The sequence below is a fragment of the Pan paniscus genome, chromosome 16, assembly GCF_029289425.2.
Source record: "Pan paniscus chromosome 16, NHGRI_mPanPan1-v2.0_pri, whole genome shotgun sequence".
Lineage (NCBI taxonomy): Eukaryota > Metazoa > Chordata > Mammalia > Primates > Hominidae > Pan > Pan paniscus.
The window spans coordinates 27,751,592-27,764,739 of NC_073265.2; the positions used below are offsets into that span (position 1 = coordinate 27,751,592).

Here is a 13,148-nt window from a genome sequence, read left to right on the forward strand (position 1 = left end):
CATCCAGTATATTGAGAAGTTCAGTGAGGAAGGGAAAGGGTTTCTCAGAGAGCTACGGAATGAAGCAGGAAAAACTCGCTGGGAACAGACTGAGGAGGCCCTTTTGCTGGCAAGCTAAGGAGTTGACATTAACTCCGTAGTCTGCAGAGGCTCAGAAGCAATGGCCTGCCCAATTTGCTTTGTAGGAAAGAATTTCAAGGGTAGCTACCATGAGACGGGGTAGGCGGACCATGTAGATACAAAGACTGGAGTGGGACAGTGGTTCAGGAGAGGGACCACGGAGACATGAACTAAGGCATGGTATGGGAATGGAGAGCAGAGACCAGACAAGAGTCATTTCTGAAGTAGAAACCCTAGGATCAGGTGACAGACTGTAGGAGGTGAAAGCAGGGGAGAAGTCAAGAGTGCTTCTGATGTTACTGGTTTAGGCAAGAATAGATACTAACACTATTAACTGAAATTGACCATGAAAATACAGTCATGTGCTGCATAACATTTTGGTCCATGACGGACCACATATATGACAGTGGTCCCATGAGATTACAATGAAGTTGAAAAATTCCTATTGCCTCATCCTGTCTTCATAATCCTGACCCAATATAGGCCTAGGCTACTGCGTATATTTGTGTCTTAGATTTTGACAACAAAGTTTAAAAAGTAAATAAACATTAAACATTTTAAAACAGAAAAAAGCTTATAGAAGAATATAAAGAAAATATTTTTACACAGCTGTACACTGTGTAGAGTCAAAGTTTTAAAAATTAAGTTTATAACATAAAGTCACAGTAAGCTAAATTATTATTGAAGAAAAATATTTTTTATCAATTTAGTGTAGCCTAAGTATATAGTGTTTATAAAATCTACAGTTATGTACAGTAATGTCCTAGGCCTTCACATTCACTCACCACTCACCCCTGACTACCCAGAGCAACTTCCAGTCCTGCAAGCTCCATTCATGGTAAGTGCCCCCCTATACATATCATTTTTTAATCTTTTATACCATATTTTTACTGTACTTTTTCTATGTTTAGATATACAAATACTTACCATGTGCTACAACCACCTACAGTATTCAGTACAGTAACCTGCTGTACAGGTTTGTAGCCTAGGAGCAACAGGCTGTACCATCTAGCCTAAAGTGTAGCAGGCTATGCCATCTAGGTTTGTGTAAGTACACTCTATGGTGTTCACACAATGACAGAGTCGCCCAATGATGTATTTCTCAGAATGTGTCTTAGGCAAAACAAGGCTGTACTGGTGTCAAAGCAGAATTAATGAGGTAGTGGCTCTGGGTGGGGACAGTGGGCTAATGAATATATTAAAGTCTTAAGTGTTAGCAGGACAAACTGGTATAAACCTAAGAAAAATGGTTTAGGTTAGATGGCTGGGTGCAGTGGCTCATGCCTGTAATCCCAGTACTTTGGGAGGCTGAGGTGGGAGGATGACTTGATGCCAGGAGTTTGAGCCCAGACTAGGCAACATAGTGAGACCCCTCTCCCCACACCAATTTCCAAAAAAAAAGGAAAGGTTTAAGTTAGAGAAATCCAGACTTGAAAGTCACCATCAGCACAGAAGAATGGTGGAAACAGTGGTAGAAATTCTGGTGAGAAATCACCCACAGAAAGGAAGCTGAGTAAGAGGAAAACCAGGACATTATACCTATATGTAAGCAGAGTTCAAAGAAGCCTCTAGATGAAAAGCTGGAGAAGGCCCAACCCAAGAGGTAGGAAAGCCAGGAGGGTGTAGTTCCGGGAGCCCTGGAGGGAGAGCTGGGAGGAGAACGGGGTTGTCAGTCATGCCTAATGCTTCTGGGGGTCAATGGAAACAAAGATGAGAAAAAGCCATTGGGCTTTGCAATTAGGAGGTTACTGGTGACATCAGAGGAAAGTTCGAATACTGGGGGCCAACTTAACACAGTTACGAAGTGAGGAGTAGTAAAGAGATTGGAGATAGTGAGTGTAGACTATTTTAAGACGCTTTCACATCAAATTTTTAACCCTAACAATGGAATGATGGGGAGGTAGGGTTAAGAGTTGATTTTTAGATGAGGAGACTTGAATGTGTTTTAGGCTGAGGGGCAGGTGCCATTGAAGAGGTAGAGTTTAAAAGTATAGGAGGGGTGATAGCTGGTGGAGTAAGATTCTGTGAGAAGTATGAGGGACCATGGGAAAGGGAGGGGGGGTCTGCCCCAATATGTAGGCAGCCACTAGTGCACTAAGGGCAGGAACCCCAAGGTACAATTTTCTTTCTTTCTTTCTTTTTTTTTTTTGAGACAGAGTCTCACTTCATTGCCCAGGCTGGAGTGCAGTGGTGTGATCTCAGCTCACTGCAACCTCCACTTCCCAGGTTCAAGTGATTCTCCTGCCTCAGCCTCATGAGTAGCTGGAATTACAGGCATATGTCACCACGCCCGGCTAATTTTTCATATTTTTAGTAGAAATGGGGTTTCACCATGTTGGCCAGGCTGGTCTCAAACTCCTGACCTCAAGTGACCTGCCCACTTTGGCCTTCCAAAGTGCTGGGATTACAGATGTGAGTTACTGTGCCCAGACACCCCAGCAACAATTTAGTCCCTAGGCCAACAAATAAGTTTTTAGGGAGGAATATTTAATCACTGACATTGTTTATAATCACTGGTACATGAAATTAATAAAAAGTAGACATTGAGTTGGTTTCATGATGGTTTAAAATTCTCTGCAGAAGAGGCACCCACTTATTACCTGCACCTCTTATTTATGTGCACTTCTCGCAATGCTCCCCCACTTTGTGTGCTACTGGAAAACACCTCCTTTGAGATGAGAGGTAAAGATTCATGAGTAGGTATAGAGAAGGGATTCAGCCCTGATGGTTTTTATTTTTTCTGTGTGCTGTAAGATGAAACGTGGGGAATTAGGAGAGTGGAAAAGTGTTAGAGCAGCTACAAGTCATGACACAGTACCAGGGACCTGCGCCTTGGGTGCTAAACGGTCTCACTCCGCCTACAACTCTTCTTTTGTGGGGGCTGCTGCTTACAGTGTCATCAGTGAGAAAAAGCAAGCAGGAGCTTTCTCCTCCCTACTTGATTCATATCCCATAATAAGATTAAAATCCAGCAGGTTTTGCTTGGCACATAGTCAATCCTCCTGCCTGAAGCAATAAGGCACCAGCAGATTCTCCAGATGCTGTGGCACTGGGAATCTTTCTTCAGAACCTGGAGAAAGTTGAAGAATTGGACAGGAAGGTCAGAAAGAAATTCATCCTTGAGTCATGCTTGCACCTTTGTCAATTTGCACAGGATGAATATCTATTTTGGACACTCTACAGAAAAAATATTTTTTACTATTAAGAGCCTGAAAATTGTGCTTGCATATTGATTTCTTTAACCACCCCCCCCCCAGAGCAATCAGCATCAATAACATTGCCCCACCCAACAGAGGATACACAAACACACCCCCAACACATGCACCCATACCCCTGAAAGGACATATGAACCTATTTGCCACTCAGGGTTATTCCAAACCAATAAAAATAAAAGCATACTTCAAATTTCAAGCTACTTTTTGGGTGGATTCCATTTTGGGATTGCCAGTCACTGAGTTAAAGGATATAGGGTGATAACTTTTTGGAGCAGTTCTGCAGAGGAGATGACAATTCGGTGCATGGTCAGCATGACTTGCAACAGTTGGTTACTTCGACACAGGTTTCCATCTGCATCTGAAAATATAAAGAGCAGCACCTGAGTTAGGCCCTGGAGGGAAATTAGTCACCTGGTAGACACCTGCAAACCCTCTCTGACTCAGGTGCAATCCTTCAGGCACAGTGATTTGTGATTTTCTTCCACTGCCCCTAGCACCGCCCCCCTCTGTTTTTCTCATCCTCCTGCTACATTCTTCCCTTGCAGAATGTCCATTTTGATGCTCATTAACTACCCCTTTTCCTCTCCACAGTGGTAAAATCGGGAAAAGGATAAAATCTGCATCAGCACACTTGAGTCTCACTGAAAGCAGAAGCAGATCCAGGTTTTGTGGGGCCTAGAGTTCATACAACTGGTTGGGGGGTGGGCAGGGAGAGAATTCTCTGGGGTCAGAGTGAGAAAAGTTGGTTTTTAATAGATTGCAGTTAAAATATCTTACCTTTACAAATTTTACAAAAACAAATGACCATATGAATACATTTCTAGGGCCCTCCCATGGCCTTGGAAGGGGCTCATGCAAGTGAGGAGCCCTGAAATATATGCTTCTCCAGTTTTATGGTTAATATGCCTCTGGATGGAAATAAAAGAAGACTATGGGCAAACATTACATTTTAAGATTGCAAGTGGATTACAAGTACTCATGATGATTTGTATTAAAGAACATGGTTAGCTAGGTTTTCTAAATCCCAGCTGGCACCAAATAATAAGATGCATTTATACACTGGCATTGGGTAAAAAGATTCCCCTTGGAGTGGTTTTCAAAATCTTTTCAACATTTATGGCATGAAGTGTTAGGAGCTCTGCTGGTTATTCTCTGCCAGATCTATTCTTTCACCATGAAAAATATCAGCCCACTCACTTGCCAGCTGGCTTCCAGTTGGTTTTAGCCATTGGGAAGCACCAGCAAGAGATTGGGAGTGGAGGGAAGTCAGGATATTTGTTTTTCGTTCCCTCTCTGCATTGACACCACTCCCCTGACAGTGACTACATATCTTTTCCATGAATGATCATGCTGGTTGGTCCTCCCTTCATGGCACCAGCTCTCGTTGGATCTAATACTATTAATCTCCTTTGGCCCCCTGGCCCCAAGGGTGGTAATGACTCCTGAGTGTTGATAGTTTCTGGATACATCTCTTAATTCCACTCTCATCTCTGTAAATAGTCCCTTCATTACAGTGTCTTCATTTATACGAACTGAATTCTGTTCCAGACTGGGAACTTCAATTATTCAAGGCAAGAGTATCAAATGAAAGAATATACATGAATTGTTTTGTCATCTGTATTGCTCTTTAAAGTTATATTAAAGGGGTTATCATGTTCACTCTGCTTCAAATGTACCAAATGGTAAGTGAAGGACACAGTGCTTTTGGGCTCAGGATTCAGAAGTCTTGGCTCCTCAAACGATGACCTAAAGTCATATCTCATTGAGAAAAGATAAGTGGCTGGGCACAGTGGCTCATGCTTGTAATCCCAGTGCTTTGGGAGGTCAAGGTGGGAGGATCGCTTGAGGTCAGGAGTTTGAGGCTGCAGTGAGCTATGATAACACCACTGCACTCTGTCTGGGTGACAGAGCATGAGCCCATCTCAATAATTAAAGTGTATATATTAAAATGTATATATATATATATGTGTGTGTGTGTATATATATATACATATACATATATATATATATATGTATATGTAAACTGACAGTGTCTTTCATCTTCCCATCCCCAAATCCACCATTTCACTGGTACTCTGTTGCCCTTACCCCCTGCCCTCTCCTGTTAGCATGGAAGGCCAACACTTCACTGTGCTCTGGGTCTCCCCCTTTCTCAAGGACGTTGATCCTGCATTTGTCCATTTTCTCTCCCATAATATCAACTTTTCTCTCTGTGGGTTTATTTCCATTGTCACTGAAATATGCCTCTGCATCTCCAATTCAAAACCAAATAAAACAAAACAGAACCTTAAACTCTCATCCTCTCTAGCTACTTATTTCTCCATTCCCATTTTTAGCAAAACCTCACTGTTATCAGTTTCTTTTCTCCCATTTACTTTTCAATCATTCCATTATTCCACTAAATCTTTTATTTTCAAAGTTACCAATCAGCTCCACACTGCCAAATCCAATAGTTACTCCTTGATCCTTATCTTACTTTATGACTCAGTAGCATTCAACCCAACACAACCCAAGTTGATGACTCTCTTTCCTGGAACACTTTCTTCTCTTGGCTTCCATAGCATCACACTCTCTCAGCCTCTCTCCCAGGCTCTTCTTCTGTCTCCTCTTTTTCTGCTAAGCTTTTAAATGTCAGCATGCTCTGTGGTTGAGTCCTCCTGCTTTTTCTTTTATTTATTTTTTGACAGTTTTTAAAATTTAAAACTTCTTAAATTTTAAATTAAAAATAAAACACTTTCACTACTATTTTCTAGATGAACTCATTTAGTCCCTTGGCTAAAATACCATCTATATGCTGATGACTGCCCAACTGGTATCTTCAGCCTTCGCTACCCAATTAGTATGTCCAGCAGCCTACCTGGCAAATCCAATTCAACATCTAAGTTCAAACTTAACTCATTCAAACAAAACTCCTGATCTCTCCCTCCCCTGAGTTCATTGTTCCTCGCATCTTCCTCATCTCCAGAAATGGCACCACCAAGCATCCACTCAGTTACCCCAACTAAAAACCTAGCCATTATCCTTTATTTCTCATGTTCCTTCACATCCAATCCATCAGAAAGTCTTGATTCTACCTCCAATATATATCTCAAACCTGCTCATTTCTCTCCATCCTTGGCCTCACCCTAGTTGTAGCCACCATGATGCAATGACTTAATCGACCTCCTTGCTTCCACTCTTGTCCACCTACAATCTATTCCCTATACAGAAGTCAGGACGAACTCCTAAAACCTATAAATCAAGTCATGCACTTAGTACACTTCAGTGGATTCCATTCCACTTGGAATAAAACGGACTCCTTACTGTGGCCAGAAAAGCACTACATGTCCTGGCCTCTTTAAATATCATCCACTTCATTTCATACCACATTACTCCTCTCCACACCTCTAATTGTACCTCAAACACTCCCAGCTTATTCCTACCTCAGGGCCTTTGCATTTGCTATTTTCTTCAATGTAGTCTTTCTTCCCTTTGAATTACTGATGTCATTTTGGTCTTAGTTTCAATGTCACATCCTCAGAGAAGTCTTTTCTAAACTACCTAAGGTATTCCTTACCCTGCCTGAGTTTTCTCATGGTACTTACCATTATCTGAAGTTATCTGCTTTATTTATTTAATTTTTTATTTTCTAAATCTCCAGTAGAATACAAGTTTCATGAGACTTGGGCCTTGTCCATTTTTTCCACAACTATATTTCCAGGGCCTAGAGTGGTACTGACACATGATTCATTCAACATTTCTTGAGTAAATGAGTGAACTATATCAAATAGGAAACATGTTAACTTTTCACATGTATTTAGAAATTGAGTTTGCTTTCGTCATTACCTATTTCATTCGTGAAATGTAATATACACATTTATCTTCTTCCTGGTCACAGTTTGCAAAAGAAATTCAAAGTTACAATTTGGTAAATCATTTTTATAAAGTGTTCATCTAGCTTGGTTATAGTTTTGTAAATCTTTCATTAATTCTTCTAAACTTGTACTCTGTCCAGGTAGGGTTAGTATTACTTTATGTTTTCTGGCCCCACATAATTTCCATAATAATTATTTCTTGCCACAAAAATTCTGCATAACCAACCACCCCAAAACTCAGTGCCTTAAAACAGTAATCACTTACTTTTGCTCAAGTTTCTGTGAGTTGGTTAGAATCAGCTAGTGCAGGCTGGGTGCTGCTGGGGGCCCTAGCCTACATGCCTCCCTGCTTCCTTGGGCCAGTAGGCTAGTGGGGGTAGGTTATCTCATGATGATGGCAGAACACTGAAGAGTAACTGGAAATACCCAGGGCCTCTGAAGCCTAGGTTTGGAGCTGGCATGCTATTTCTTCTGACTCATTCTGTTGGCCAAAGCAAGTCACACTACTGAATATAAAATCAAAGGGCAGGAACTGCAAAGTCACATGGAACATATCACTGACAGAGAGAAGGTAAAAAGTCAGGGGGCAATAATGCCATCAAACCTACCACAATTACAAGGGGTGGCTTTTCAATGCAGCATTTGACAATACAGTCTTTACAATGTACCCTTCCTCACAGGTAGCAGTGTTCATATTCCTGAACACTGTGGTGAAACTACAGTGAAAAGAAGAAACTGTGAAATAAACTTGTAGGGTATGCATTAGAATGTTCACATGAACCATGGACAAAAGCCAGCTTATTCAGTATGGATGGCATCTAAAACTTGCCATCTCAACTTTCCTTTATGGCTGGCTAACATCTTCCCATGGATACTCATATGTGAGGAAAAGGGACTTAGACGTGTCCTGGGTGAGATCAAAACTAAGTCACCTATGGAAGGATTCCAGGAACTAAAGGGTTTACCATGAAGAAAACTTGGGGAAGAGATTAAAATTGTCTTCAAATATCTGAAGTGTTCTTTGTGGGAGTTGGTTTAGACTTGTTCTATGGGGCCACAAAAGGCAGCAGCAGAGTAGATGGATAGAAATTATAGGAAATAGGATTGGGCACAACATGTGGCAGAAAATTCTAGCCATTAGCACTGTCTGATGATGGAAGCATTGCCATCACAAAGATATTAAAAAAGAGCCTGAAGAGCAACACTTAATAAGCATTATTGTAATTAGCATAGCAGCTATCATTTATTGAAGCCCTACTAAATACCAGGAGCTGTGCTAAACACTTTAACCATGTTCTAACTCTCAACAACAAGCATTGTTCACAACTCACAGCTGAGGAAATCAAAGCATAGAGAGATTAGGTAATTTGTTCTAGGTCAAAGGGACAATGGGTGGAGGAGCTGGGACCTGGCCCAAGGTCTGTCTGATTCCAGAGCCCCTTCTCTTTCCACTATACCTGGCTGCATGCTGAATCACCATTCGTCAGGATAAGGAATTCGAGAATAAAGTGGGAGCTGAGCTTTATGAACTCTTCCAGTCCTTATGGCTACGAGTCTAAGAAATCTCACTAAGGTCACAGCCACTGCACATTTCGTGAAATAGCTTTTGTACTCTGGTGATTTCTGAAAAACTCCTGTGAACTCTGGTTGATGGATACTAATCTTAAAAATTGCCTTTAAGAACTCAGGGTTCTGTGCTTAAGATTCACAATCATATTCACACTTCACCTTTACCTTGCACTGCTTTTCCACAGAGTTTCAGTGATGTTCCCAAAGTACGGCTTGTTAATCCTCACATGGTCTCTGTGGGAGTGAGTGCTGGCAAATGGTAAGGCTGGCAGAGGATGACTCACTCAGCCAAGGGAGGCAGAGATGTGGTTAGGGAAAGAGCAGACAGAAACACTCTCTCTCTACACCCAGTCCAGAACTCCGAGGTAACTCCTCTCCAGTCCTGGTTCTACTTTTCAACGAGAGAATGGTTCAGTGTAGTCACTTGCCCTCATTCCCACCACCGGCTCTCCCACACATAAGCTCCAGCTCTATACAACCTCATCAGGGATATGTCCCTTCCTGCCCTCATTCCGTACAGCATGCTCTTCTTCCTTTTTGAACAACCTCATCGGGGATATGTCCCTTCCTGCCCTCATTCTGTACAGCATGCTCTTCTTCCTTTTTGAGAGGAAGAGCCTCCCTTTGAAAGACGAGATTTTCAAAGTGGGTGGTCAAGGAAGATCTACCTTCCAGGCTGCTAGATTTTATTTTCATATTTTGAGATAATTGCTGCAAGCTGATTTAAATATTTCAAAGAATAATTCCATTTTGTTTTCATCTTTAGGCTTTTTAAAATGCAGGGTGTCATACTAAAAATTCTAATAAGTAAAATGTGCAATGCATAATAAAATGTGCATATTTTTTCATTACCATCTGCTTCTCCTTACACTTACAGGAAAAGACTTCTTTAAAGGGTTGAAGCCTCAGTGGGGTACACAATGTTGATCTTACATACTCTGCCATTTGACTAGGGGAGTAATGTACGCTGCTAGAGAAGCATATTAATTAAAGACTCATTCAACCTGCAGACCACTTGCTCAAGAAAACAGAAAAACTAAGCGGATTCTGGAGAGTCATCTGTCTCTGGGCCAACAGCCTATTTTCCACTGTTAGACTCAGTGCTGGCATCCCATAGTTTATGAGATCACAATCAGGGTGGAAAAGGCTAGCCATCTTCTACCTCTTCTTTCTATCCAAATGCATTATTCCCTCCTAAAACCATCACAGGTAAGTGGTTGTCTGGCCTCTACTTGGACCCCTCCAATGACAGGATATGGCTTCCTAACTATTCTATATAGCAACTGTTCATTCTACTTCAAGTAGAAATAATTTTTGACACCACTAACCAACATTGATAATGAATCTACCCTATGGAAAGCACTGTCCTAGGTACTAAAGGAGATCTGAAGAACTATATGAAAACTGCTGTTATTGCCTGAAATAAGCTCCTTGCCTCTGAGAGAGAAGACCTGCTCCCTGATGATCAGAGTCTCGTGAGAGAAAACTGGCAAAGGGTGGTGATGCAGACCCTGCTCCTTGCTGATAAGAGGTGGGGGCCAGCTTTCCTACAGTGAAGGCTTGTCTGGGGGATGAGATGGAAATGCCTTGCTGCAAGATGAACATGAAACATGAAAACAAACGTCCAGCACCAGGCAGCAACTCCGGAACAGTCACTTCTCCTTTGTTTTGGTTTCCAAGGAAATCTCTTGATGTGTGAAGGTATTTTGAGTGTACCAGAGACAGATCAGTATATGAAGGATAGGCAAGCTGTCAGCATTGAGGGCCTAACATGAAATAACAGGTGTGCCACAACCAGAGGCCAGAGGGTGGTAATGGGAAAGCTAGGATCAGAAAACCTAGGGGGAAGGTTAGAGCAGAGCCTGTGGTAAGGCTGAGGTTGATAATGGAGGTCAGTATCTCCAGAAACATGGTTAGGCTGGGTCTAGGTTGAACCTGGTAGGTATACACACAGAATTCTAAATAAATAACTATGTGATAAATATTCCAAAGAAATAAAACCTATTTGTCAGCAAGACTATTACATTCATTAAATCCTGTTTGGAGACTGTATAAAAATTGGCAAGCTGAAAATAAGATCAGTAGTTTGTTTTCCGGTCGTTGTTTGTTTAGTTTTTTAGAGCGGACGGCAGCAACTTAGGCAGGAAGTGCATGTGAAGAAACAATGTGGTGATACAAACTTTGAACTTGTATACCGTCTATGACCTGAGCCACTTCATACATATCACCAAGGCCACTTTGGTCTCTGTTAGTCCCCAGCCCCTCAAGACTCAGGGGAGGAGAACAATCGGGAGAAAGCAAGTGATCTGCTAAGGATTAAGTCCTGCTTTTCAGGGAAAGTGAGAATCCATTATGGTTGCCACCAGCAGGATGCTTGCAAGAGTTTAATGTAAAGCTCTCCTGTGAGAGAAGTGAGAGGAACCCTGGTTTGCAGTGTTCACGTATTTGCATGGTGTAAATACTTCCACTATGGCCAGTTTCAAGCTACCAACATGAAGTCACTGAACATGCACCTAGGAAGAGATGCTTGCAGTCAGCTCTCAGGACAGGTGTGGGCCACCTCCAGCATGCACCCACAGCAGCTGCAAGCCTCCTCAAGAGGGCTGGTGCTTGCTGGGCTTCCTTTTGTATTCCTTCCTGTCTGGTTTCCTTGCTCCCCAGGTGTTCCTGAACCCATTCCACTCCTCATCTCACTCCTAATCTCATGCCCTCTGGGCCTTGCCCAATGACTGGACAGTTAATCCAGATCCACAAATTCCTCTGCAGGAGACAAGGACTTCAAGGGTGAATCCTCTCAGAGAAATCCACATTGCAACAGCAGTTTCTTGAAGTGGTTGGTGCTCTAAACCAAGAACAAAAATGTTAACATAAGGTGAGAATTTGGGAGAAGGGAAGCTCAGTTCCTTGTAAAGCTTGTCCTGTTCTTCTTCTTTCTGGGATAACCTGGTATGTCATACCCTGGTCCACATAGGATAGCCTGCCATATAGTTAGACTAGTGTCTATTTCTTGTCATATTATGGTGTCCAGGAATTTATGGAGCTCTGAATATCTCGGTTACAATTGGCTTTTAATTATTTACTTGGAATGGCTGGGGGACACCATAACATGGACAATACACAAGCTTTAAATTAACCCTGACCTGCAATTTCAAACTTTTACGACAGGCCTTTAAGCGGAGTCTTACCAAAGCAGGAGAGGGGCTGGCCAGGCTCAACTCTTCTCTCCCACCCAACTGCTGGGGCAGTGATGACAGCTGGTGCCACAACCAAGGCCACAGACACAGAAGAGGGAAAAATCTGGTTAACCCACCCCCAGACAAAGGTGATTTGTTCTAACCAAGCCTCCCTCAACTCCTGTTGCAGAGAAGCCAACGTGGAAAAGACTTGAAGGAAAAGAACCCGTGCTTCCTCCCTCTGTTCTATTGATATTCACTGTCCTGCTGGGGCCAGAGTAGTAGAGCAGGAAGGAGGAGCAGGCCTTTCAAGTTGCACAGCATCTAGGTACACAGGAACAGACCTGTACAAAATGAGCACATGCCCACACAAACCATCCCTGAAGCAAGCGAGTGGCTGAAGAACCACACTATTCTCTCTGGGTGAGAACACCTGATAATGATATGTTACATTTTTGTGGCACTTAGGTTCAACAAACAGCTTCACCTGTGTTGAACATTTGCATTGTACAGCAGCTCAATGCAGCAGCAGAACCATGAGCTGAAATTTAAAAAATGAGAAAACTGAAGCAACATGCCTCAGCCATGGTGAGTAGAGGAACCTCCACAAGAAGGGCCCTCTCACTCCCAGCCCAAGGCTCTTTCTTTGGCATGTCCTTCTCCTCGGGGCTTAGGAGGTAGGTAGGAATATACTTGGAAGAGCTCTACCATTTTGGCCATCCATGTTACATGGCTAAACCTCTCACCCACACCTCTATTCTTTCTTCCTCCCCAGGAAGCCCTACACCCCCAACAGACCCACCCAGCCCTTCTCACTGGAATTATGGCACATACTTTAAAAATGTCCTTAGAAAGCCTAATCCTTAAACCCACCACTTTTCATGACATCAACACAAGGCAGCTATTATTGGCACCATTTACTCAGAGACTCTGTGAGTCAGTGGCCAGGGGGTGAAAATTCCAGGTCCCCTAAGGGCCCACAGTGCCTGCGCTGGTCCATCTCTCCCTCTTCCCACAGCAGAAGCACTCTCTACTGCCTCAGCCAAACCAGACATCAACAGAAACGCTCCTCCCTGGGCCTGGCTTTCCTTCCAAAGTGTGAAGCTCTATGTAAAGAATGACCTAGATTTTTTGGATGAGCAATTGAAGTCTATAAATGTCTAACCAAGTGCATGAATTGCCTAAAGTGAGAAAGAGCTTTTAGCTGTATTGTCTCT

At 42.6% G+C, this 13,148-nt stretch overlaps 1 protein-coding gene across 1 annotated transcript in view; it reads right to left on the bottom strand.

Moving 5' to 3' along the window:
• RASGRP1 (RAS guanyl releasing protein 1) overlaps window positions 1-13,148 on the bottom strand; it is a 75,397-nt gene that overhangs the window by 33,082 nt on the left and 29,167 nt on the right. Inside the window, exon 3 of the mRNA XM_008969803.5 lies at window positions 3,588-3,693. Within this exon, the coding sequence (XP_008968051.4) occupies window positions 3,588-3,693 (106 nt within the window). The remainder of the gene's footprint in view (window positions 1-3,587; window positions 3,694-13,148) is intronic.